At 48.2% G+C, this 27,832-nt stretch overlaps 1 protein-coding gene across 1 annotated transcript; it reads right to left on the bottom strand.

Annotated features, from left to right (window-relative positions):
- Window positions 1-467: 467 nt before the first annotated feature.
- On the bottom strand, window positions 468-27,356 carry ERICH6B (glutamate rich 6B). Its single transcript, XM_059826322.1, is given in 16 exon segments — window positions 468-614; window positions 1,718-1,776; window positions 1,779-1,942; window positions 3,892-4,044; window positions 4,614-4,702; window positions 6,849-6,994; window positions 7,575-7,639; window positions 9,159-9,313; window positions 9,499-9,588; window positions 11,304-11,398; window positions 11,814-11,903; window positions 17,863-17,994; window positions 20,149-20,230; window positions 21,548-21,662; window positions 24,027-24,084; window positions 26,996-27,356. Coding segments are annotated over 16 exon segments (2,001 nt in total).
- Between the last annotated feature and the right edge of the window lie 476 nt (window positions 27,357-27,832).

Genomic DNA, 27,832 nt, shown 5'->3' with positions numbered 1-27,832 from the left:
TGACACCCAAGGGGCCCCTCATCTTCCCTTTCTTGGATTACCCCTGGTCCCTGTACCCAAGCTGCTGTTCGTCATCCCCTCTCCACCAGCACGGGTGTCTCTGACTGAGAGTCGAAGGGGGCTCATCAGTCACACTTGGCACAGCAAGTTCCCCAAGTCCAGTTCAGCTGTAGGAAGGAAGCCATCTCCTTCAAAGTAGTGCACATTTGGTGTATAACCCCGCTGAGCATATGACGATCCATCAAGTGCTTTCAAATGAGACGAGCTTGGTGTTACAAGGACTTGATGTACAGGAAGATAGGCTTTGTGAGCTTGAAAAAAGGAGCTTTGTTTTCATCACAAAGTGACTGTTATCACCTTGATGAAGGAAAAGTTGATCTGAATGCTGATGTGACTGCTTGCTCTGAGTCTTAATATCTTCATTTCAGTATTTCATGCAGACAGATGATGAAACACAAGGAGTGATATCACTGAGAGAGGGGTTGCCAAAAGTATTGCAACATTGTCTGTATTTTGGACAGCAGGCTCCTGAGCTGAATCTTTTTAGACTAAAGGAAGAGCTCCTCTTCGCTTTCTAGCCACTTGAGTAGGTGACTTGTCTCTGGGTCTTTCAACTGCAGAGAGAGCCCGTGCGAAATGAAGAGTGTTAATGCTGAACCCCCGGAAGGCAGGCTGAGTGGGAAAGCCTTTCATGCTTACCTGTGCAGTGTGTCCCGGGTGGCCTTGCCCTCCGTGCCCATGGAGCACATGAACCCTACGGCTCCCCTTTGGAGGTGATGCTCTTCCAGCGGACGTACAAGGGGAGTGAGGAGATAAACTCATGGGTCTCGTCTCTTTTGGTGGGAGTGGGCTGCCCAGAAGTAGCGGGGCAAGGAAGATGACTCCCTTACCTAAAGTAGCAATAGGTTCTGAGAAGAAGTCTGAATTCTGGGGATGGAAGAGCAGGTGCCAGTGCTTTATGGTTCCGCATACTGACCTTGGGTTGTTGCCACCTTTCTGAAGAGCTATCCCAGATGTCTGTTTCCATTAGCAATACATCTGTGGCCATGTATAGACTATTTCTATGAGAGCTGTCAACATTTGGTTTGTGCCTGCACCAGGGAAGACAACTTGAATCCTTCTCCCTGAAGACACAGCCCCCAACCAAGCATGAGCTCCTGGTGACGTGTACCTGCTTTTCAGAGCTGACCAGTCGTGTTTGCACAGTAGGCTGGGACAGTCACACTGGCACTGAGCAGGGCTGAGCCCCGGCCAAAACAGCATTTCCACCTCCAGGGAAGGGTCAGAGGTGGGAAACCCATATACAACAAATACCAAAGGATTTTGGCACGCTCCCCAGATGCTTGTTTCATGTTAAGTGAAATGCTGTTAAGGTAAAATCAGGAGCTTTGTGTTTGTATTGACATTTAATATAAATGTTCTGAAAAGAAATAGTGTTTCAAAATGAATTTGTGAGATGTGCTGTTCTTACCCTTCAGCAACAGCATTTCAATCTTATCTAAATGCTTTCCTGAAAGGGAATTTCATCAAGATTCACACAGGCAGGAAATTTGCTTTTGAATGAAACGGTAATTTTTCCACCTGAAAATTTATGCCCAGTCCCATCCAGCAGCCCCAAGCTTTTCTCCACCAGGAGGTTTCCCTGCTGCTGCTGCTGCTCTCCAAGCAGCTGGTAGGCAGGAGCTGGCCAGGCAGGGCTACCACAGCAAGTGCTCACCTTGAGCCAGGACCCCACGTTGAAACGGATGCAATTGCTGCGGCTGGCGAACGATAAATAATTTGATCCTGAGCCAGGATTTTAATGGTGACGTGGCCATTCAGTTTCATGGTGATGGACTGGAAAGGAGGGCTGCAAGTGTGGTCGCTGAAGTCATGCCACTTCCAGTGCTTCTGGCTGGCCCCTGCCTGGTCCAAGCAGATCCCAGTGCGGTCCAGGGTGGCCCTGGGGACAATTGTAAAGCTGGATGAATCCAGAACCAGCAACTTCCCAGTCCCAAATGCCATCTTTTGTCTGCAGTTGGACCAAACTTCTATTTTTGCTGTCCAAGAGTCACTACTGGGACCTGAGGGATCAGGTCAGGGACTGGGTTTTTGCAATAGTTTTTGTCCTACAGTAAAAGCACGCCAGAGAAATTGGCTGGCCCCTGAGAGAGCAATGAGACCCCGAAGGGCAAAGAAAATCCCTGGGCGGAGCATGGGTTCTGTGTGTGTGTGCGTCCCCCTCTTCCTATTGCACATCTGCATCTTCTGAAAGTCCCTGGACGTGGTAATTTCTTTTGCTCTGGCAACCTTTATGCTAAAAACAGGTCCTCTGTGCATGACTGTGTGGTTGTGTGTGTGGCTGGGAGTGGGAAATGGCCTTGCCAAACTACAAAGGACAGAAAAATGCAGCATGTGGAGGAAAACAGCCCATATTTACGGCATACAGATGTGAATCGATACTCCTCATCCCATGGCAGCCTGGGTAGGCGGCTCTGGGCGCCGGAGCATGCCCCCAGCCATAGCACGCGGAGAGTCTTTATCATTCACGGTGTGTGTTACATTGAGTTTTTCCTGCCTAAGTGTGAGGAAGTTGATTCTCACCGGGCTGCAAAAGTGGCTCAGCCTTCCCCAGCATTACCTTGTGCTGCAATTCAGAAAAAGCAGCTAAAAAAACCCAGGAAAAAAAATATCTAACATTGCATGTGTGATGTGCTACAGCACCAGCTGCAGACAAGCCTGAACCAGTCCATATGTGGGACAGACGACCTAGCCACAGGCTGTCAGTTTTCTGTTTTCCTCTCATCAAAGTGATCATATTCTTTTTATAAATATCAGAGTAGTTACTTAGCATTGCCCTTAATTTACGGCTGCTGGGAGAGGCTGGGAGGGTCATAGCAGCCTGCCCCAGCTCAGTGGCAAGCCGGCGTGTGGCTATTGCCGACGGGGAGCGTGTGGCCCAGTGGGGCCAGGAGAGTCCCATGGTGGGGTCAGCGATGGTTTAATGCTGCTAGGGATCGCCTCGGTGTCGGGCTGTAAAAACCTGGCTGCTGCATGATGGATGAAAGACTGGTGTGTCTGCAGGCGAACAGTAGGACTGCAGGAGTCTGATGGAAGTGTTATTGCAAAAGCTATTTAAAATGATTTGTAATAGCCAGTTAGACATTTAAGATGTCCATTAATTAGTCTCAACACAGGGAGGAATTGTAAAATTGAGACAGGATTTAGTGATTCCCCCAGTTCCTGAAGGGAAACTTTGGAGACTGGGGGTGGGGTGTCAAAAATTAGTATTTGATGGCTCAAATGCCAGCATTTTTTACTAACACCATCGGTCACCTCATATTACAAATTAGACTGCAAGAAATTGGTCACCTAAGTCATTCTTTAGTGACGAACACTCACTGGATATGAGAAACAAACCAGAAGCAATGTTGACCTCAAGGTGACTGACTCCGGCTACTGAGGCTTCCCTTGCGTGTGGATAATAAGCCCATGCTTTTCCACCCTGGCCACCTGGGACTCCACAAGAAGCTGGTAAAGAAGATGTGCCCTCATTCTTGTGCTGTAATGAGGCCAAGCCACCTCCATGGCAGTGTGGCCAACCTTGGCCAAGATCAATCCTCACACTAGGGTCTCCAGACAGGTGTCAATGGCAATTGAGATAGGGTGATCCCCAAGTGCCCTCATGCCGTGCACAGTGCCTGCACCTTGCACCTTGGTGCACAACAGCAGAAGCCACCTCTCTGGTGGGCTGAAGCACAGCCCTCCTTCCTTTTCATGGACTTTGATGTAGGAAAAAATAAAACTGGAACAAAAAATGAAGATGCTTTCAGCATGCCCTAAAGCCCTGGGGTGCCACCAGGGGGGTTGGTGCTGAGCTGGGACTCAGCATCACCTCTGGCTTGCACTTACCAGAGATGGTCATCAGGGTGGAAACAGACCCCGTGGCTGCAACTCCCGAAGGTAGCCCTGATCCCCGGGTACCTGCTGTCCTCCAGGATGCAATAGGTGAACACGGCTTCCTTGGTGAATGTGATGAGAATGGCCACGTTGCCTGACAGGTAGCTGAGAAACAGTTAAGGAAAGACGAGCCCATAGCAAGCCCACAGAAAGCATGCTTTGAAAGAAAACCATCATGGGACAGTGTCTGGGGGAATAGTGAAACATTGGAATAGGCTGCCCAGGGAGGTGGTAGAGCCACCCTCCCTGGCGGTATTCAAGGAGCGTGTGGATGTGGCATTGTGGCATGTAGCTTGATGGACATGGTGCTCTGTGGTGTTGGGTGGGTTGGTTTTTGGTGTGTTGTGGCTTGTTGTTGTTGTGTGGTGGTTGGCTGCTTTTTTTTTTTTTTTTTTTTTTTTCCCCCCAGGTTGGACTTGATGATCTTACAGGTCTTTTCCAACTGTAGTGATTCTGTGATTCTGTAATAACCCAAGCCTCCACCACCCTTCAGACAGCCAACCCTGAAGCAACAGCTCTGTAGACCACATTTCCTTGCAAGAGCAGCACAAGCTGTGTAGCTGGCCCAGGAGGCTGAGGTGGGTTACCCCACGGGAGGGGGGTCATGGTGACCCACCTTGAGGCAGGGCATTCCCGTGGCTGCCCCTGACCCAAGTGCCTTTGCTGCTGGATACTAAACCTGACCACTTCCATCTGGGAACAGGAGAAAAAACATCTGTCCATCAGGATAACGACATCTTATGGGCTCAGAAGAACAGCAGTGCTGCACGAGGAAAACCGAGGAGGTGAGAGGCAGGCGGGGGGCTGGGAGGAGCATGGCAGGGATGCCTGCCCAGACTTGGGGTACAAGGATGCTCTGCACCAGGCCTTCCTTTCCCTGCACCAGTACGAACGCCAGAGCATTGGCAAGCCAGACCGTCACACTCTGCGCTTTCCACCTAGCCTTGTTTTGTTTGTTTGTTTGCTTACTTTTTAATTAAAGCCTTTTAAATAACTGAGAAAAACTCATCTTTCACTTCTGTGTTTTCACATTTCATGTACAAACCTCAGCTCTTATGTTATTAGCTGCTCTCTGATGATATAATTTGCCAAGAACCCTCTTTCCATCAGACACACAAGCAATTTATCCTGCAACGTACTGACAAGCGAAATAGAAACATTTCTTTGCTAAGGGCTTAGCTCCCAGCATTACAAGGGAGCTGGGTTTAATGCTTTCTAATAGGAATAAGCAGCATTACTGCCTGCTTCTCTGGGAAGAACAGAGAGCAACTTGGAGAGGGGGGGAATTGGGGAGACCTCGCTGTTCCCTTTTAACATCATCGTTAAAAGCAGCAGCTAATTCTCACATGCAGAAAGGGGCCGTGCTCAGGTTTTGCCTGTCGCAGGGACCTGAGGGACTCATCCGCAGCAGTTCCCAGGTGGAGGCATTTCATACACATGAAGTGGCTGACTCCAGCCATAACTGTGGCACTAATTTATAACCTGAAGATGCACATTTTGGCTCTGCAGAATAGCTAAGAATTACTTCCTGGTTATAAGGGATGAAGGGGAAGAAAAAAGCAACAAACCAAAGATTTTGTTCCTGCTTTCATTTTTCAGGCTTTTTATGAGGCTAAAAAGACAGATGGTCCCAGGCAGGAGGATTTGCTACCCCTGTATTTCAGGAGGGGAGAGCAGTATATACGCTTCTATGTCGAAAATAAAAAAGCCAACAAAATCACTGATTGTGTGATAAATCACAAGTAATTTTCTTGCACGCCTGCAGAAACTGCAATGCTTTCTAGTTTGGGAAGGGAGAAGAGAGGCAGGGGAGGGAAGAGAAGAGCCATGGTGCGGGGGGCTGATCTGGCAGGGGGTCCCATCCAGCCCCTGGTTGATGGTGCAGGCCCCCAATCTCTGCTTGCCCTCCTGGGATCACTGGGGCTGGGATTATGGGCTCCGAGGTGCTGCTTCTCATGGCAGCTGGGTTGGAGGGGACACCCTGGTGGCCTTTTCCCGAGGTGCCAGGACCCTTGGGCAGCTCCCATGCTGCTGCTGAGGCACTGCTGAGCCACTGCCAGGTTTTGTGCAGCCCTCCATGACCTTTTTTGGGTCGGGCCTCTGTGATTTATGAGCCGCATGAGCTTGTGCTGGAATATCTCAGGGATCCCTTTCCTTAGGTGGGGACAGAGACCATGCAAGGTACTTTTGCCATTCTCACAAAAATCAGCTCCCTGACCTTTAATTGTCTTTCTTTTGGTTACATCCAGCCTGGTTTCCCAGGGAGAGCTGCCACATGAGCCCCCCACCCCATTCCTTGCTGGACACAGTGGTGACATCCCTACTAATGAATTCAAGGCTGCCTGGACCCTGCAAAGCTTTTGCCTGTGCTGTTAAATTGTTGGACTGAGGCTTGGCCTGGGACCAGGAGCAGTTCCCCAAGTGATTCCTAGCTGAGAAGCCTGGGTCTGTCCCCACTAGGCAGTTTGGATAGGGCAGCCTGGTTTGGAGGTTGAGAGAGATGAATGGTATGGAAGTGAGTAGAGCAGGGTCTGAGGCTTTAGTACGGGTGGGGATCACCAACTGGTGGTGTTCAGCCTTCAAGCTGCATAGGATGCTCCATAAGTAGAAACCGTTACACACAGTTACCATCCCAGTAAAACCCCAGACTCAGCTTTCCACCTCAGCCGTGAACACCTGATTAAGTCCATCTTCGAACAGCCACAAGCTGGTGTGTCCGATCAACCTAGAGCACCCACTGATGACCATTTCAACGTTTTGCTGAATCAGAATCTTCTGCGTATCTCATAGGAGATATCTAAATGTGTTTGACTGGACTCTCACGGGGTATGAGCAGATCTAACACGATCCAGCTCTCTACAATCCCCGCCTGAAAAGCAACAAGAAAAGATCCAGCAGGTTATACCCACCTTTAAGTGCTCCACAACAAAATCCCTGTCCAGCTCCAATAGGTCTTTCGGAGGTGCTGACATTGGTTGGTGCTTTTTGAAAGGGCCAGTCTTTGGTCTGATGGTGTATTCATTTTGTTTTGAGAGTCTGAATGAGATTCTGGTCCCTGAAAAAATTTTAGGTTGTTGTTGAGGAAATGGTGATGCAGCTTTGTTTCTCCAAGCCTTGTGTCATGCATTATTTAGAAAGGAGGGGGGACGGAGGGAGGGACTGAGGAGTTTTTGTGTCTTTTGCTTTTTTTGAGAAGAAATAAGTGGGAAGGGAAAATCTAACCTAACTAGGATGGGGTAGGCTCTGTGATGCTGCAGGAAGGCTTTCCTAAGAGATATAACGGATCTCCTTGCTTAAAAAAATGAAATGTCCAGCCCATGAGCAGCTGAGAATTACTTATAGCAAAGGATGGACTAGACATGAACTAGCAAGTCTCTTTCATTCCATCTCCTACTTCTCTCAGCCAGAGGATATGTGACCTGGAGATGACAGGCCTTGTAGGCAGGGAATTATGCAGACCTGTGTTTTGGGAAACTATGGAGGTCCCTGGTCACTCATAATTAGGATTATGGCACCTTTTACTACACAAAGGGCTGCAGTCTTTGCTTCTTCTCTGGGTGCACTGAAGCTACCACATGCTTCTGGCTCCAGGTCAAGCCCAGCAATGACAGCAACTCATTAGCAAAGGTACTTACAGGCAACAAATCTCAGATACTGCTGAAATATTTCCCTGTAGCTCTCAAAGCCTCCTTCATTCAACCTAAGGTAAAAAAAAAACCAGGGAAGTTAAAAATAAGATCAAGCTGTTGGCTAATGACACTACCCATATAATCTAAGGAAAAAAAAAAGTATCCTGGGATGTTAAACCAGGATTCACCTGAAGCAATGCAGATGTCTGCATATGAGATTGTCACCATAGACAGCTTTTATAGCCAAAGAAGAGAAATGGGAGATCCATCTCATTACAAGCCTGATGAATCATGCAGTAGAAACACCTGTTTCCCTGCCCTTCAGTCAAGGGGAGCTGCAGGTGAGGTGGAAGGCATGGGTATGGGCTTGCCGAAGTGGGGTGAGTCCCAACCCTCAGGACGTCCTGCCCACACATCTCATCACACGTGTGGCTGGACGCCCTGCCTCGCTCCACCTGCATGTTGTGCCCCTGACTGTCACTCTGGTCTCTGAGGGCAAAACTCAGCTTGCGTGGCTGTTGGGACCAAGCGCTGCACGCCACGTACGCTGCTGGCCACTGCAGAGCCAGAAGACAGACCCTACCCAAAAGGCTCAAACCAGGTCCTACCTGGAGACCTGAGTGGCACTTGAACTTCATCCTGCCCCTCTGCACCCGAGGAAAATTTCGGTGTGGGCTGTTGCTCCCATGAAGGTATGATGGCATTTACAAGTCAGACCCCAGAGGACCAAAACAGCAGGAGAAAAGGGGAAACATCAATGAAGGATGGATACCTCAAGTGATGCAGCCAGGTCCCTGCCCACCTTGGCAAAGCCAGCGTGCCCCAGCCACGGCCACCCATGGTACGCCCTGGGAACAACGCATTCCCAGGGAGTGAAACAGCAGCTAGACGCTCTGTGTACTGCTTGGCAGCCTGGGAGGAGGTTGGGAAGTCACATCGACGTCCACCAAGGCTGCCGGGTGTGGGGATCAAAGCAGCTGGGGTAGGAAGGTGTGCAGGGGCTGTGCAATGGGAGGGAGTCCCCAAATGGGGTCAGATGCCTTCAGGGTCTCTTGTGAGGGAACCCAGCGTTCAGCTTGGGAAAACCTTTTGCCATCTGGGAAAGCATCTGGTCCCACCCCTTTTTCTAGGGAGCTTCCTAATATGTGAGTGTCAAACCTTCAATCCAAATACTGCAGAGATGGATCAGCTGATGACTGCTGAGTCCTCAGCTCTAGCTGCTCCTCATCAAGCCCACCAATGCTTTTCTAAGGGCCCTACAGTGAAGATGAGCTGTGTGAGGACCCTCAGGCAAGCATTGCCTCAGCAGCACTGAACTGTCCTGGTCCAACATTAATGGCCCCATTCAGTGCTCTTGCCTGCTCAGCACATCCTGCCCAGGGCAGGTGATAGATCTTTCCTGCCAGTGGTACCATCGTAGGACTGACATGAGGATGCCTCAATGCTTGTTGGTGCACGTGGACAGCAGTGCCACAATGCCACAAGCAGATTCCCACCAGTGAAACTTCCTGGGATCAGAGTGAACGGACCTGATGATGGGGCTTCTCTCGTCCCACCAGGGCCTTAGCCCAGTCTCCCTTGGTCCCTTACTGCTGCAGCAGTTTCTCCTTGATGCTGCTCCTCAGCCTAGCTTGGGAAGGGTTGGCACGGGGAGCGATGTCCAGCTCTTCCTCCACTTCATCTTCACTCATCTGCTCTTGGATGACAGCATCAAACACTTCCTTATATCTCCTGCAGCAGAAGAGCTGTGGGGTGCAGCGCCTGTCAGGAGCGGTGGGGCTGGCATGGGGCGCCTGGGCACACCGGGGACCTCCTCACCCTCCAGCTCCTCTACCCATATCCCTCTCCCCTTCCTCTCTGCCGCTGCCACGGGGCATGCCAGGAAGAAGCAAGTATTACAGGCATGCTCACACAGTTCGGGTAGCCTCACATTTTCCTGGGGCTGATCTGCCGCTGTTGGGACTGGCTTTTCAGGGGCGCTGCAAAAGGTACACTTTGCGGACTCTTTGGTCCAGGTGGTCTCCTCAGAGGACAAAGGAAATCAGCATCAGCTTCATTGATTTTTTAAAAAGTAAATTGGGCTTAAGTCTAGGCTGTTCCCATAAAAGCAACCAAAGCCACTGCATTTAGTGTAACACCAGACGTCCTTTCAGTACCTATATATATAATGTCAGTAAACTCAGGTTACATTTAATTTTCTGAGCTCCCAAATAAATGCAGTTGGCATGTTTACGCTTCCTTCATAGTTGATGTTCACATGGAAATGTGAACAACGTTTTAATTTGGCCTTCTCTTAACATTTTGTGAAGCACCGAAAAAGGAAAAAAAAAAAGGAGCAAAAAGGCTTTAAGCCTTTTTAAAAGGCTTAAAATTTAAAACTTTTAAAACAAGTTTTAAAAAGCAGCTCCTGTCTCTTCCTTAAGAACAAAACCCTGAGAAACTACAGTGAAAAACAAGACACACTCAGTTTTTAAGGCCGTCTTGATACGGAGAAACTTCAAGGGAAATCAGAATGTTTGCATTTTGGAAAGGAAAAAAAAACCCTGTGCTTGCAAAGCATTTTTGATGGAAACGTTCAAGATTAGGTCTCCTCCTTCCTGGTAATTGCTGAAAAGTGGCTTAAGTCTGGTTTAGCTTTAAAGGCCTTTTTCCTCTCTATAGTATTTATAGTAGCCATCCTGATGCCTTCTACTGTTAGCAGTCATGCCACCTAAAGCCACCCCATCTTGCCCCAGGTTGCTTTCTGGGTGGGTTTTCCTTTTCCATCAGCCAGCAGTGGTCCTGGGCTGGGTGGGCTGGCCAACAGCACAAACTCTGGTGCCACCAGGACTGATAAATGGCACCTGCACTTTTTTGCAGCGTAGTCTGGTTTTATTTGTGTGCATTGCAGGTTTATGCTGGTCCAGTCACTGCTGCTTATATACAAGTTGTGCTCTGTCTATGACCCACGTCTACCTGGCTGGTGGTGAGAAGAGTTATTGTTTGTTACTCGTTCCTTCCAAAAACCTCCTATTGAAAGAGGAAGGCAAAGACTCTCCAGCTCCGACCAGAATGAAATGGGAAATTTGTAACAGCAACTGAAGGGACTGATTTCAATACCCTCTATCACTGCCCCAGGGCTGCGCAGATGTGTGCGCCAAGCTGGTGTGGTTCACCAGCAGTGGTGAACCATTCCAGCCATTCCAGCCCCAAACCTTACCCTTAAACAAGAGAGGGGTAAAGGCACAGCTGAACCCCTCAGCTGCGCCAGAGGAGCCCCCAGCACTTGCCAGTCCCCAGCTTCAGTCCCCAGAGTGGGCAGCGGCACACCATCAGCCAAAAGGCTGGGATGAAAACAGAGACTTCTGCCTTCGTGTTTAAGGTGGCTGAGCGCCTTTCTCACTCAGACCAGGAGGGGGTTGATGGCTGCAGTATCAGTAGGTCTGCCACTGATTTTCTCTCGAATTTCTATTTTGCTTTGTGGATCTGTGAAACCAGTGCTGTTTCTTCACGCGCATGCACATGTTTTTTGCCAGGAGACATGGGTCTTCCCACAGCTCAAGAGACACTTTGTGCCCGAGTCACTGACGCCTGCTCTTTTCTTTTCTCATCAAACGGGTCCTGGTTTTCTGATGGTCAAGCTTAAGTCTCTTAAAGAGGAGAGACTCTGCCCTTTGGAACAATTTTTGCTCCACTATCAGAGAAGAGACACTATCTATCTTCCTTTCTCCCTTCGCAGCTGCAGGAGCACCAAACCGCCTTCACAGAGCATTTTTCTGGAAGCTGCGTGCCTTTTCCGAAAGGTGTCTCGCCAAAGAGCTGGCAAATCCTGCACTGCCTGGCTCTAAAGGCTGCAACAAGAAATTACCGGGGTCGGGGAGGAGAGGGAAACATGCTTGGTGTGACCCTGCGGCTCTGAGGTGTACCACTGGACAGGGATGAGGAACCCTCCACTGAAGCTGTTCACTTTCTCCTGTGAATTAATTTCACCCTCACCTCCAGTGCCAGAGTGATGCTCAGCCTGACCCCTTTGGCCTATAAATAGTAGCGGCAACTCTCCAGCCTCTTACCCTAAACAAGGATGCCCCAAGCAGAAAGAAGTGCCCCTCGTTGTTGCCCCCTGGCACCGACCCTCCCCAGGCACTGCTGCAAGGTGCTGCTCCCCAGGAAAATAATGCCACCGAAAAAGTGCTTGTCGTGGTAATTCCTGGTTCCTCTCGCTAACCGGCGGCTGGGTCTCACCTCGCCCGGGTGGAGGTCAATCACAGTCCTCACACTCTCCTCCAGTGGGCAATGGCTCCTCACCTGATTCCAGCCTTGGACTCCCGTGGGCAAGCTCAACAGGCTCACATACAGCTTTGTGCAAGGAAGAGTTGCTGGTTAGCTCTTATTCATTCAAAGTGGCATCTCACAACTTTGTGTGCAGAGGTTTTCTCAGAGAAAGGCTTTGCCATCCATTGCTTCCCCTCTGCCTCCTCTCCTGGGGCCCCAGGACTTCCGCACCCCTCTTTGTGCCAGGGCCCAGCTTCAGCAGAAGAAAGGGCCACCATAACCCTATCTCTCTCCTGCTCGTCCCATACAGTCTGGTAGAGGGGGCAGACACATATGTCCCAGCAAGCGGCATCACCCCCACATGTATTTGTGCAAGGAGGGAGGTAGACGTGCTGGTTAGGCACAGTGCTGTCCATTCCCAGAAACCCCAACTGATCTCCAGTGGCATCCCAAGAGCTTGGGAAACTGCATTTCCTCCCTCTCCTTGGGACCTGGCACTTCAAGTTTGAGAGGAAAAGCACTAAATTAGCCTAAACATTGTCCCATGCTTTTGAAATACTCATAAATAATCTCAAAATAGCAGTAAGCGGGGAGAGAAGTTTGCTGATGATATTCAGGGTGGCTGAGGAAAAGGGCTGACTGTGAAGAGTTGCAGAAAGACCCTCGTGGCACTGAATAAAAGGGTAATAAAATCACAGATGAAATCTGATGTAGATAAATGTAAAGTGATGCGCATGGGAAAAGACAATCCTAGCTTTACATACGAAATAATGGGCTCTGAGCTGGCTATTTCCACTTGGGAGTGAAATCTTCAGGTTATAATAGATGCAAATGTCAGCTCAACACTCAGTAGCAATCAAAAAAGCAAACAGAAAGCTAGGAATTATTAGGAAAGGAGGAGAGAGCAAAACAGAGGAAATCATTATGCTGCTGTATAAATCCATGGGTGCCCATCTCTTGAATACTATTGTGCAGTCCTGATTCACCAATCTCAAATACGATACAGAAGAAATAGAAAAGGTACAGAGGAAGGCAATTGAAGATGATCAAAGGCATAAAAGGGCCTCCATTCAGGGAATGACTGAATAGGTTAAGACTTTTAATCTTGGAAGAAACAGTGACTGAAGAAGAAATATGACTGAGTTCTGTGATGGGAAGAATGGCGTGACTGGGGAACAGCTGTTCATATTATTCAGTGCTCTTCAAAGGAAGAGAGTGATCATCAAAGATAACTATCAAGTGACAAGTTCAAAATAAACAAAAGAGATTTTTAGCTGTGGCGCTCCTTGCCATCGGGTACAGTGGATGTTTAAATTTTGCGTTGGTTCAATAGGGTGTAAACTAATGGAGGTAAGAAGAATCCATCAAGGGCTATTAAATGCAGAAACGGTGTCTACAGTTCAGGAGGTTCCCGAATCACAGACCACTAGGGGAATGGAGAGTATTCTGGGAAGTATAAAAAATGTTTGCTCTATTTTTGTATTGCTTCCTGAGCATCTGCTGGCTCTCGTCCAGGGCAGGATGCTGGGCCAGGCGCACTTTGGGGCTGACCCTTTGCAGTCATCCTTATGTCCTGCATTTCACACCAGGCCATGTCTCCCACTAAGGCAAAGCAGCTTAAATGTAGCCTGAGGTGTCTGGTGCTGCTGCCTGCCGCTGCTTCCAACGCAGCCCCCTGCATCACAGAGATAGAGCTGCTCGGTGGCTTTCCAGCCAACACATCAGGCGTGATTTTCAGCTTAAAACACCTTCCACCAAGGCCCGCAGGCAGATGCATCCCCTTTTCCTTTAGCTCCCAAAGCAAAACCCTCTGTAGGCCAGCCACTTCAGAGCATGGACCCCTTCTCATGGGATATCCCCACTGCGGAAAACAAAGCAGTGACCTCTGTGGCTGTCGGTGGGAGCCCTGAAGCCCTTAGTGATCGAGGGAAAGCACCAAGCCACCTGAGTGCTGGCTATCCCTGATGATATAAAGCAAAAGGCACACCCTGCAGAAACCTGGCTCACACCATCTCCTCCCATCCCCGTGTCTGGGACCTGAGGAAGCCTGTCCAGTCCACTTGTCCTGCACGTACAAGTCTTCTCTGCAGGTGCTCAGCTGGAGGCCAAGTCGTTCTGAAATGCACCAAGGACAACCAAGGGATGCACTTCATGCTCCATGCAGACCTCTAATGTGCATCTCACCGTGCAGTGGAAATGTGACTGGGCAGTGGCTGTGTCTCAGAACAAGGATGTTTTATGGCAGTCAGCTCACCTTCCCCCAGTCTGACCTGGATCATCTTGTTTTTTACCATTCAAAGGCATCATTGAAAGAGAGCAGCTCTTCTTCTTATGAGGCATGGTTACAAATGATGGGAGAGAGAAAAAAAGAAAATGTGCAGCAGTAGCTGGAATGGTCGGTCCAAATCTGAGTGATTCACTCAAGTTTTCCCCCAGTAAATTAAAAACAAACACTTTGACGCTCTGCTGACACAGTATGTAAGTGCCTCTTCTGTCTGAAAATTCACCAACTTAATGACAGGGACATTTGTGTCCCTGTGCACTTGTCCAAGGTTGCCTTAAAATCTATGCCTTGGCTGTTTACCAGCTGATGGATACAAACTAGGAGCCTTGCTTTGCACATTCTTTCCAGCTAGAAATGAGAATGAGGGATAGTGGCTATTACAAGGTAATCACATCCCGGGGGAAATTCCTGAACTCGAGTATCTCTGTTCCCCAGATCAGGGTAATCTCCTTGCGCTTCGCTAGCCATTGGCAAAGCTTGTTAAGACAGGCTGGCTTGTCACTCTCAGTGTTTAGGAGCCTGCCCTATTTCTGGAGGCTGCTGCATCGCCAAGGAGCCTCGTGTTGACATTGGATGCTCAGTTATGTGGAAGTGAGGCTTGTTTTCTGAAAACCTACCATTTTCACCTATAAAGCCTAATTTAAAGTAAACGTAAGGCCAAATTCTATTCTTATTGACACCTGTGCTATTTTGCAGCAGCTCCGAAGGAGTAATGATGAGATACGTTGAAACAGGAGGACAATCTGACATCTGTCCGGTCGATTGATATGCAGGAGAGGGAGCACAAAAAGCTCCATTACACACACTGAAGCAAATAATCTGATAGTGACTGTTATGGGAAAAAAAAATCCCTACCCACATTTCTTGCCCCTGGATTTCCATTAGGAAGGAGTCCTTGCTGTGTTTGGCTCTGTAGGATAGGGAGGAAGACAAGAGTCTTGAATGTAGGGTGTGAACTGCGAGTGAGCAAAGGAAGGAAACCCCAGCTCTTGGCTGCAAGCTGGGGAAACCAGGTGGCTTCCTCTTCCTCTTCCTCTTCCTCTTCCTCTTCCTCTTCCTCTTCCTCTTCCTCTTCCTCTTCCTCTTCCTCTTCCTCTTCCTCTTCCTCTTCCTCTTCCTCTTCCTCTTCCCCTTCCCCTTCCCCTTCCCCTTCCCCTTCCCCTTCCTCTCCTGTTGCGGCTGCCCCTCTCACCCACTCCTCCTCCTCCTTGGGGCTCCCCACACAACACCAGTTGGGGGTTTGGCTGCCCTCAGTGTGCCCCCCGGCACTGCAGCCAAGCCGATGAGCCAGGGCAAACCCCAACCCAGTTCCCCGCATGTGGGCTGACCCCATCCCACCGGAACTGGAGGGATTTTTTTAGCCACAGAAAGGCAGAGCCCTGTCACCCCATGGCCACACACCTTGTGCATGGGCTGCCAGTGGCATCACTGGCGGAGGCCCCTCAGTCCTGCGATGGCCTTATTTTAATATATTTGCACTGAATAATACATATTTCTTGGGAAGAAAGGCGGGTATTTCTGTGCAGGGGGAACTTGGCAGCTCTGAATACTGAGCAGCCATTTCCTCAAAGCAGTAGGATTCAACTTGGTAATCAACCCTATTAGCATTAAAAGGAACTGTCTAAATGTCAAGCCAAGTTCAATAAATAAACACTAACACATTTAGAAGTGGCTTAGAAAGGGGAATTAAAAGTTTTTCTGCTAATTATATTTCTTATTTTAGATTTTCTGTCAATTCTAGCTCTTCCATTCAAATGAGACAATCATTTGCTGCCAAGATGAAGGAAATGAGATGGCCTGAAAGTTGAGGGTGGGCAAAGCTGTTCATACATAATGGAGAGCTAATGGGGACCTCAGCCCCTCTCACAAGCGCCTGGAAGCCCCGTAAAGATGGGGTCAGCAGACCTTTTTGTCAGGTACCTTCCAGCCTCCTGTTACAGTGGGTCCCAGATCCTCTGATACCTCTTGATCCCACCAGAGTCGGGAAACACCAAGAGACAACGGAGAGGAGGGCAGGCTCCTCCGATCAGCTGAAGGCATGCAGCCCAGGAGGTAGGTAAGCAGAAGCAGAGAGCACAGCTTGCTGGAGGCATATTTTATAAGCAGCTTCAGAAATCAGTGCCGGTTTTAACAACAAGCCCTACTCCTCCGGACCCAACCACCTCCAACGCTGCCTGAATGAAAGCAGCTCACCCACGTCTGGTGCTTTGATGTGGTAATGACATATAACTGATACTGATGGCAAAGGCTAATCCACTCTGCCCTGTAATGTCCCCAGTCAATCATGCAATATTCTGTTATTGGAAAAACTCATTTTTGCCCCTCCGATGGTAATCAGTGTATGCCCTGAAGCACAAGGCTTGATAGCCTGTGTAATTTGCAACCTAGCTAAGTGTAACTGCAGATGTTAATCCTATTTATACAAATGCCTGACAAGCAAAAGTAGGAATGGAGGGATGAGCAGCAGGGCAGGGGAAGGCATAGAGCAGGGTTTCCAGGAATTCTCCTCCTGCAGACTTCAAGCTGCTGCACCCCAGTGATGGGAGACCGAAAGGGTTGGGGTGGGCAAAGGGAGGTAGCACAGGCAGAGACTCTGCAGTTGTGCCACTCCTTTTGCCTGGTATCTGTTCTGGAAAATGCTGGAGCAGACCTCACCATGGAGGATGTCCCCTGCTCCGGGCAACCACTCTCTACCTAACAAACATGGGTCAAAGCTTGTTGTGAAAATAAAAAGCTAAAAAAAGAAAAAAAAAGGGAGAAAAAGGAAAGAAAAGGAAAGAAAGAATCTCTTCTTTCTGCCCTTTCCCTTTTTATCCCAAGAAAGGAAGGTCTTTCTTTCACAGCCTGATTCCTCTGAGGACTGCAGACATCCAGACAGAAGAAGAAAAGAGGAGTTACCTTCTCTGCACTATTTTGTCACCAAACTTTCCATGGACAACCAGGAGCGTTGTCTTGCTGAGCCTATCTCCCCTACTCTCCGGAATCAGCCGCTCTTTGCTTTGCAGCTTTCATTCTGCAGTTTTGCTACATTTCTTCTCCTCTAAGTTCTGCTTCTAATTTATACTCACCTCCCCTTTCAATGTCTCACTCTCTGTTTTTCCACTGTCCCTCCCTGCTCTGCCTCTCTCCTAATCCCTATTCTTGTTTTCCTCTCCTCCCTGGGGTCTGTCCTCCTTAGTTTTTCATTCATATCCCCACAGCTATTGATATTTTTTCCTTCTCTAATCTCATATTTCTTGCCCTCTTTCACAGATTCCCGGTTTTCCTTCTTTCATCCTCTTTCCCAACTGTTTTTTCACTGAACCACACATTTTTCTTGCCTCCTGTGGTCTCTGAAACCCCATGTCCCACCCAGCTGAGATGTAGCATGACTGAAACCCATTGAAATTGAGGAGGAAGACCATGGGAGGAAGAGGGCTGCAACCCTTCGGTTTAAGGCTGGTACTCCCAGGCATCCACTTGGCCCTTTCCTAGAGGCTAACTCTGGTATTCTGACAAAAATGTTCCCATTCACATTTTCCTCCTCATTTTTATTATGGCCCTGGATGACTAGACAGGATGACTTGTCCTCCATGGCCACCAAACAGTGCTAATCTCTGATCCACAGTGGCAAAAGGAGGACTTCAAATGCTTCAGTCATTCTTATGAACAAAATGTCTTTCAGTTTAGCCTGGGATTTTCAAATGATGGCAGACGGGCACCCAGAAAACTCAGATTTATCTCACAGAGGCTGTGATTATTCCAAATATCACACTGTACCTTGCTCACACAGTCCTGCTCGGTTATTCTCCTCTCCATCCTCGGCTGCTGCCTCTTCCTTGGTTTCGGCTGGCCCCTTGTTCTCTCTAGCCTTGGGGTACACCTCGGTGTCCCTGGAGAGCACCTCCACGGCTGGAGGGAGGAGCAGAATTTCCCCCAGCGTGAGGACACGGCGCCGAAACTGCTTCAGCACCATTGCAGCCTCCGAGAGGTGCCAGGTGGGGTGGGGACCATGCACGCCTGCTGCAGCCAGCCTGGGTGGAGGGGGGCGGTGGGCCAGCTGAGCACGACCTGCCTCTGCAAATGCCTTACCTGGGTCTTTTGAGAAGGGTGTCTTGTGAGTCAGGAGACCTGTGCGAGCTGAACCAAGGCCCAAGGTCATCCCCGTAAGTGAACTGCCCGAATTAGGAGCCTCATATTGTCAACAGGAAGGAACAGGCACCTCCAGCAAGCAATTCGGAGGAGTAGGCACCTAGCTCAGGGGGATGAGACAGGGACACTGCTCTCTAGTTCCCACTCCTAAAAGGGCAGGAAAAGGCATTTCCTCACCTCGCCAGGCTGCAGTGAGACATAAACACGTTAAATAATATATCCTGGGTGAACTGCACCCTGAATTGATGCTCAGTTTCTCTACTCGGCTGCTCGGTACTGAAAATACCCTCCTCATTGCCTGGTGCAGGACTAAACTGTGGGAGAAAGGGTTATGTATTCAGAGAAGCACCGAGTCTGCTCCCATCACAGGTGAGTACTCAAAACACATTTGCACTGGTGATGGGTACCTGTGCCCGTGATCGCTCACTCCACCTATTTCACCGAGGAGGGGGAGGAAGGGAGGTCACTGCTTTGTAACTGCAGGAAAGCCCCAATTTCTAGTACTTCACCCCTTTGGGTGAAATCTCACCAAACAAGTTTCTCAGGCCTTGCAGAAGAGACAGGTTTAATGCCAGCAAGCCTGGGCTTTGCAGGAGCTGTGACCCACCGATGACAACAGTCCCATCAGGACAGGAGGGACCCAGTGTCACAGGGACCCAGCCACCCAGCAGCATTTCCAGACGTGGATTTCCCTGGCTTCGCTCGCCTCCCAACAGCCCCACAACACCCAGCACCTGCACCCCAATGTGTTACTGCTGGCACTGAACACAAAAAAAACCCCCAAAACCAAACCAAGGAAAACCCAGCTTCATGACTATTTAATTAAGAATGATACCTCTGGAAAACATAGTTATAGACTACACTGAGTTTGTTGTGCTATGTTTTCCTGCTGTTCATCTCTAGGGATATCTTCCACTTGGGCGAGAAACATCAGATGCGCTAAGAGCACACACTTGTGGGTGCACGCAGCGCTTTACCTACCAACACATCCTCTCCGCCTGGTTACACTGGGTCTTGTTTGCTTTTTAGAGAAAGGCTGTGACAGCTTGGCCCTGTCACACATTTCCATAGCTGCAGGAGCCCTGACTGCGGCCAAAAGCCCCCACTTGCTGTGGTTCCAGCTGCAGGGTCTAAGGACAGCAGCGAGGATGGGCTGGCAGGGGATGGTAATATCTTTAATTGTATCCGCTAATATAGATGGAAAAGAACAGAGGAGCATTTGGGCACATTTGCTGCTTTCTTTCAGACCTGAGAAAGAGCTGGTACAGCCAAGAACACATTTTCCACCCCAACTGTACACTACAATTGGTCGAATAAAAATGTATTTCATTTGCTTACAAAAATCACTCTTCTGGGCACTTTACAGCCGTAAAGCATGCTGTTCTCTATTCCTGGCTTCCTTTAAAAGGCCAGGTCTTGCTGCTTGTATTAGTGAATGCACCAGACACATGGTACAGCCAAGTGAGCACTGCTGTAGGAGTCTTCACATTATAGTTTTCTAGGCTTGATCCTCCATGCACTTGAATTGATTTTACACTCATGGTACTCCTGGGACACCCAGGCAGCTGCTTCAGCTTTTTGCCAGTTTAAGATTAGGATCAGGCCCAAGAGCTCGTATGCCTTGCAACAGCCTATGTGTTGCAGGCATTTTTACCTCGGTGAGCTCGTATCTGTGTTTCTAGAGGACAAAGAGTAGGACTGGGATCCACATCTGGGATGCGTGCAAAACTGATGGTTAGCTGTGGGAATGGGCAAGCAAACTCAGATGAAAACAGGCAAAACTGGGTTAGGATCTGGTTGTGACACACATGCCAGCAAGTAGCATTTGGTCCTTTTGGCATCCCTGAGACCATGTGCAGAGTGATGGTTTGGTCAAGAAAGGTGTCTTAAAACCAGAATCTTAATGCCGCTCACCTTGATCTTCTGTGGGCTTAAGGCTGCTCCCGCCACCCACAGCCTCTGAGCTCTTCTTCTCCTCTCCTATTACTGAAACAGCCTAAACATCATGTTTTAGTTATAAAGTGAGTTTAGTGGATGGAAGGGTGGGAGGGGAAGGGGGATTAAATTTACTGCTTCAGTGACTACAGATCTGAAATAAATCTCCGATTCAATGATAGATCAATAACACCAAGATTGGGTTTAAATTATTAATAAACTATGAGAAACGAGGATAATTATTCTGTGAGTCACAGCTCTCTAATGCACTGCACATTTTTTTCCCGAGACATCTGCATTGAAGCATGACCTGCCTATCTTTTGGCAGAAAGCTGTAGCCAAGTAGTTAATGCTTTTTGTTTTGCTAGCTAAGCATTTCATAAACCCTCGTGGACAACATTGTGCTTCTCTCACAGCGAAACCCTTAGGCCAGGATCCCCTAAAATATTTAGGTGTATAATGTGTCCCTCAAAATCAATATGTGATTCATTTGAATCACATTTGTGAATGGTTCAGAAGGCCCTCAAATGTCCTTCTGAACCTGGATGGCTGGAGATGGAGGAGTTGCATTGGCGTAAAAGGAGATGCCAGCCTTTAAAAGTGACCTTGGATGGTTGCAGAGGCCCATCTTGCTGGTGGCGACAAGGAGGGACAACCTCAGAACTGCAGGAGGCAGGGAGGGGGGGAATGGCATTTGGACATTGCTGGTAGACTGCGATGACAGCACCATCGAAACACTCGTGAACTTGAAGTGAAGTTCACTTCACTCCCTCTTTTCAGGCAAAAAGAGAGGGACCCATCAGCCCGAGGAGGCCTATTAAAATCAAGAAGCTGAAAACTAGACTATTGCTCCATTCTGGGTGACTACCATCTCTGTTGACTGAGACAACCCACGCTGACAGTGTGGGCTGGAGATGCTGAGCACCTCTGGGTATGCTCCCTCCTCAGCAGGTGTCATCCCTCAGCTCCAGCGTCATGGCTTAGGGTGGTGATGGAGAGCAAGTCCAACTTCAAGGGGCAGCTCACTGCAAATTCAGCTCATCCCTGCTCTTTCACAGAGTGGGCTGGGGTCATATGGGCTCAGAGCACTCTGGACGATGCTTATCAGCTGCTGGGCTATCAGGTGAGGCGCTCAGCGTTGACCTGGCTTACCAGGAGGGTACCTTACTTAATATGAGAGGAACAGAACTCAGGATATTGGTAACGAGAGGCATTTATCCTTGTCAGAGTGCTCCAACCGAATCAAAACTTCTGCCGAACAAAGCCTACATTGTATTTTTTTTTTTAGTAAACTGATGCCAAAAAAACACTTTTAAAAAGAAAACTACAATTCTGAGTACTTGGGATGTTGGATAGGGCTGCTTTAAATGAACTTACCATCCTCCCAGGCAGCCAGGGACTCATCTGAATACCTCCACTCCATCTGGGTCTTCTCATCCTCCATGTCGTGCCTTCTGCTACGGCAGGAGTCAGGATAGCTGTCTACACGCTGTCTGCAAAGAGGTGACGCTGGTTGGGATGCTCGTAGGCAGTTCATGGCCAGCGGGGAAGAGGGCTGTGGGGTTTCGGAGCAGGCAAGCTTTCCCAGCAGTTTCCAATGGTTCTTGGTGACGTTATTTTGGGCCGGGAGCACCGGTCATCTTAAATGACTCCTGCCTCAGAAGATGTAAAAGTTAGGTCTCTGCAGCATGCGGAAGGGAGAGACACACTTGCAAAGCTAAGGGCGGCAGAGCGGAGAGGGGTAACTGCCAGCACCCCAAAAAGGGCAAGGAGTATTTGTAGCAGCTGTGCGCAAAGTCCTCTGTGGACTTACTGCTTTCCTTGCCTCTAGTTCACTAGACGAAACAAGGTTGTATCAGTCCTAAAATTCCTCTCCTGCTCATCTCAGCTTACCCAGTTCTGCAAATGGCATTAGGTGACCCCCGCTCTGCTGGGTGATAGGGCATCGCTTTGCACCCCACGCGGGCTGGGGCTTTGCTGAGGCACCCCTCCTTTACCACAGCACGTCCAGCAGCAACTGGGGCTTTCCATACCCCCTTCCACTCTCTCCTTTCACCTGAAGTTGTCTGGAAGGGTATGAAATCATTCTGAGCCTATAACATGGAGCTATCAAGGTGTCCAGCTGCTTCTATCTGTGTAACGCAGGAAGAATTTTTTGATTGCCCCTGTGATATACTAATTTAAAGATATCTGTGGCCTTGACAAATGAAAAAAAAAAGAAAAAAAAAAAAAAGATGCTGAACAAACTGTGGTTGGGGCCTGACTTGATCTGATTCAAGGGAAGGAGTGAAGGGCTTTTGATTTTTTATTTATTTATCTGCATTAGTAATTTAGCAAGGCCTTTACACATCACTGCTTTTTTAGTTGTTACCTACAAATTGTAAAGGATTCTGGGCACAACGCACACAAATTAACGCATCCATGGATGAAAACTTTTGAGGAATAGGGGGAGCAGCAACGCTCTGGTGCCTTCATCGCGTGTTTGCTCTCCCAGGTCTGCTGAGGTAGCAAAACGCCATCATCTCCGCCGTGAGGAGCAGAGCCCGGTAAAGGGCCACGTGCAGGTTAACTGGGACAGGTATTGAACTCAAATGTCACGGAGCCCACGTTCCCGGGACCAGGGGGTTGTCAGGCGACTCAGGCTGCTCCATGGGTCAAGCCGGTGTTTGCTCGAGGGCAAGACATGTGCTCAGACCGAGCAACCTGCCTGCCTGTGAGGTGTCCCGGTACAGCCCCAGCGGTAGGTGGGCAGCTGGCTGCACGCACCCCAAATCACGGCCAGTCCCTTAAGGACAGCTCAGGCCAGCCCCGCGAGGAGCTGGGCTGCTGGGTCCCCTCCAGCTCCCCCAGCAGCACCTCCGCACCTCGCGGGAAGGCACAAACCTCTCAGAGGAGTTGGAAATCTCATTTTTCTTGCATTTGTGTAGTGACTTTCTGTTAGCCTGGAAACCGTAAGATCAATTTCCCTTGATAACACAACAGAGGTTTTACCTCAGACCATAACATTTTCATAATTTGGGGAAGAAATAGAGCCTGCACTCTTTCAGGCTGCAAGTTGTGAATTTATAACCCTATAATGAAAAAACCACCTTGCTGCATGTTGAGGTAGCGATACAATAGCCTTCCCTTAAACAGCTGCTTATATCCATTTCCCTTGGTGCCAAGTGCATGTGGTAACATCCTTAAGGAAAAAAGCCAAAACATCCTTTAGATATTCATATAAGGAATGTTATCAATGAACTGAGTGCCATTTAAAGTACACTGCAGAAGAATTTGGTCTTTGTCTCTTGAACAAGTGTCTCTATTAAATTTCTCTTCTTTCCCCTTCTCTCTGTCTGCAAGGAAGATTAGATATGTCTAACGTTTATATCGGACAGCCAAAAGGAGTGAGCTACATCCCCGGCCGATGTAAATCCACATTGCTGCAGCAGCATCGGTGGTGTGAAGGGTGGTATTAAGCTGATTTACCGTGGCTGGAGAATCAGACCTCCCTTTCCTCCCCAGCTGAAAAAGCAGCCTGCAAAATAAAAATCACACATCACAGCCGCTTCAAGAGATGCTGCACGGGATTTTTCTGTCTAACAAAAAAAAAAAATTTAAAAAAGAACTCTGCAGAGGCTGGCAGCATCCCTTTTAATACAGCAAATACTGAGGGGCCCAAAGACAACCCCTCAGACAGACATAACTTCCAGTTTCTTAAGAGCAGGGGCACAGCAGTGGCTGCCAGGCTGTGAAAGTCTCAAGCATACAGTAAATCTCCAGTTGTTAGGTGTTCCTGCTGCTCACCCGTGTACGGCATAAACACAGCCTAACGTGACTGAATTATATAGAAAAATGTTACCAATTACTCTCCTTACTTGGATTCCTTCGGCTTAGAGCCAGTGGGCTGAGCTGACGGGGAATCTGTCGCTGTTGCTGGAAGGGAGAGAAAAAGCTTTCTTTAAAAAAAAAAAAAAGATCCCCTTTTTGTGTAGAACAGTAGGTTTTTTTCCTTGCCTTGAGATTTCTTGCCATTTCATTCTTTTGTATTTCAGATAAAACCTTGCACCGTAACGAGGGACATTATTCCCCATCGGTTTTAAAGGTCTAATAAATTGTGGGAGAGTGAAGAAAAAGCTCCCAAAAATAAGCCGTAAAAAAAGTTGCTGGAGACTGAGGGCAGGCTTTGCAGAGGAAGAGACAAGAGTTACAAGCTAATTTACTTTGCCTTTCTATTCAGGTTTCATCTGTAAGCAGCTTAGGTCTCCTTATTTTATCGAATCTTTGGGAGGGCATATTCCCACGGGTGTTTCACCTTCCCTTCTCGTGCCGGTGCAGCTGCAATGGGGCAACGGGGTGAAGGAGACAGGGGCTTCCGTGGGAAGGTCATGATGCTGCAAGAATGGGGAGGAAACTGGGAATTTTGGCCGGAACACCTCGTACAGGCAGATGAAGTGCCCTGGGGGGGTTTGCTGTCAGAGCAGCACCTTTCTCCTCCAGGTTTGCATTAATTCAGTGGCCACAGACTACACATTTCCCTCTGCGTGCAGAGCACAGCAGACCTGGGGTTTGTTGCAGCCATCATCTATCGGGTTAATTGTACATCTCAGCTCAGCTCAAATGCTCTGTCAGATAAACCAGCGCTTAGGCAACCTACCTCAGTGCCAACATCCCAAGTGGTGTTATCTTCAAAAAATCAGAGAGGACAGAGGGAGAGATTTAGGGCAGGCATCTGCAGAAGGTGGTGGGAGAGAGGCACCCATTGGCACGCAGGTATCTGGGGAAAGAGCATGGATATGGAGGATTTTGGGGAGGGCAGTAGGATGGCAGAGGAGATAGTGGAAAAGAAAATGTAGAAGAGTAAGAGACATGGAAAAAAGAGATGCACCGTTGTGACAGGGAGCCAGAAAAAGCATTGAAATGAAGGTTACTGCTCAGATTACATAAGCCAAAGACAAAAAACAATAAAAAGAGATTGAAAAAGGCCAAAGAAGCCCCACAAATCACTGTATTGTACAAATTCTTGAAGACATATTAACTGTTCACTCTAAGGTCCCTAATGAGGTATTCCCATATTTGATTTTCCTCGGTAAATCTACTTGCGTCTAAATACTAGCCCTCTACTGAAACAGCTGAAAGAAACTTCATATCTCATCTGAATTTTAAATTTTGATGTGGAAATCCAACAAGCAATTTCCTGGGATAGCACTGAGAGAGGTTTCTGCATGCATTTGCTTCCAGTCACTTGTGGCTGTTTCAGATCCTCAGCCTCTTGCAGGGGCAGATTTGGCCTCAAGGATGCAGCTCACGTGTATGCCTGCTAAGCATACTTGATTTCCACGTGGAAAGCTCTTCAAAATAAACCTTACGTGTGCAAACAGTCGATTTTCCTATTCTTGGGAGCCGGCAAATTTGCATTGAGAAAAATGCAAAAGTGAGCAGAAAACACTTCTGTTGGCCAAGCCCCAGGGAGGACCAATGCATGAATTCTCTAGGAAATAGGTAACCCTTTACTTCAAGGATTAGCCTGTCTCTTTCGTGCCGGCTGTGCCTTTCTGGCTGTGCCAAGGCAGGCTGTGCTAGGGACTCTCCTATAGCAGGTGGAATGCATGCTCATAGCGTGTTCAAAGAAGAAATATTGAAGAAGTCTGATCTTTTCTCTGAAAACCTGTTTTATACTTAGGATAAGGCCAACTTGTCCCACTTGGACCCCAGCTTGGGATCCAGTCTCTTGCAGAAAGCCAGACTCTCCCTGTGTAGGGAAACAGTTGCTGTTCCCCACGGCTGCTATGTGGTCCCCTTCCAGTGGCTTTTGATGGGGCTACTTGTCCCTTCCTCACCCACTCGCAGGGGACAGCTGTGACCCTGCCCTGCAGACAGCCACAAGCCACACCCTGGCTTGCAAGCAGAGGAGATGGGCTGTGCCACCACATGCAGCCAGAATTGAAACGGGACAAGTTCTTGCCATCCTTAAAAAAGGTTTTTTTTTCCCCTGCATAATTTAGAAGGTTTTCCTTTCCATGGATTAAATACATTTTTGTCCCTGCAATCTGCCTCCGAACAGAGGCTGGATTACTTAATGAGCTGTAAAATATTATTAAAAGCAGCATGTGTGTATATATACATATATATATATATATAAAGTAAACATAGCTTGAGATATCTAGTAAGAGAGATAATTGCCTAATATTAATTTGCTGGCATTTACATGCAACAGAGTAACTCTGCTCCAGACAAAACTAATCAGTGTTTGGACTCTAAACACCTCGGAAATTCAGAAGTGCTGCCTAAAATGGAAGTGTGGGTTTTCTGTTTACACTCTGTCCTGGCTTCACTCTGCTTCTGTTTAAATTACTGGTAAAATCCCATTTTTTCCAGCCGGGGCACCTAGACTAGCACCTTGCATTTGTCATGAGCTCTCTGACAAACTCCATGGTTGGGATTTAGGTCTGGGTGCCGGTGCTCCTTACTGTGCTCTCACAGCTCAATATAGAATCATAGGATTGTTTAGGTTGGAAAAGACCTTTAAGATCATCAAGTCCAACTGCTAACCTAACACTGCCAAGTCCACCACTAAACCATGTCCCCAAGTGCCTCATCCACAGGTCTTTTAAATACCTCCAGGGATGGGGACTCAACCATATCTTTGCCCAAACCGGCCCACACAGCTGTAGCCCACACTGGCAGGCAGGGAAGGGCAGGTACATGTTGCTTCTCAAAATCCGTCACCATTTTAGGTGCCCATGCATGGCACTCATATTTACCATACGCAAACAGAAACGTAGAAAAGATCAAGGGCAGCTGCCTTATTCTCTCTCCTTCCCTCTAACAGATTGCTGAAAAATACCTGTTAATAGCTTATCTTTCCTTGAAATTCCTTCAGAGGTCTTCCAGCACACTTTGCTATTTTCACTCCACTTTGCAGGAAAGGACGAGGAGGCTCCTTCAGGCTCTGCATCCCAGACAAGCTCTGTGCTGGTTTTTCTAGTTGTCTCTTCGCTGAAGTGAGAAAGATTAGTCTGATTAATATAATCTTGTATCCTCTGCTTATTGAAGGCTTCTTTAGAAGTTATGTACTCCTTTTCCAGCCTTTCCACATTTTCCACTGTGAGAGCAGAGATGGAATCTGATGAACCAGTCCCAGGGGGAAATATTTTTGGTTGGGACTGGTTACTGCCAGACCCTGACAGCTTGCGTCCATTAGGCATATCTGCAATGCATTAAGGAGATGAGAATCTTCAGCAACAGGCAAAGTCAATTCATCATTCTGGTAACAAAGAAAGAAAGAAAAGAGAAACCCCATTAGTCATTTACTCCTGATGGGCATATTGATTGATGTAGTTAAAATGTTCACACTAAGATAACCTTATTAGATTGAAAATCACTTTCTTTTCAAGAGGCTCCAATTCAACAAAGCACTTAAACAAATACCTGATATTAAGGGCATGCCCAAGTCCCATTGGTGAGATTTTCTTAAATAGTTTCCACCTAACACTTAAATGCCAAAGCTTAAGATAGCTAAAAAAGACGGCATAATGCCTATCTGTGCTAAGATAGGCTCGAAGCTGAGCAAGCAAATACCTCGCATTGTAACATGCAGTGGTACCCCTGTCCCCACTAAGGCTGTACTAAAGATTGCATCAGTGGTTTTATTATTAACCCAGTTTGCTTTGGCTGTAAAACG

This window comes from Gavia stellata, chromosome 1, assembly GCF_030936135.1.
Source record: "Gavia stellata isolate bGavSte3 chromosome 1, bGavSte3.hap2, whole genome shotgun sequence".
Lineage (NCBI taxonomy): Eukaryota > Metazoa > Chordata > Aves > Gaviiformes > Gaviidae > Gavia > Gavia stellata.
The sequence above is the reverse complement of the archived record's forward strand: the minus strand, read 5'-3'. Positions and strand labels throughout refer to the sequence as shown.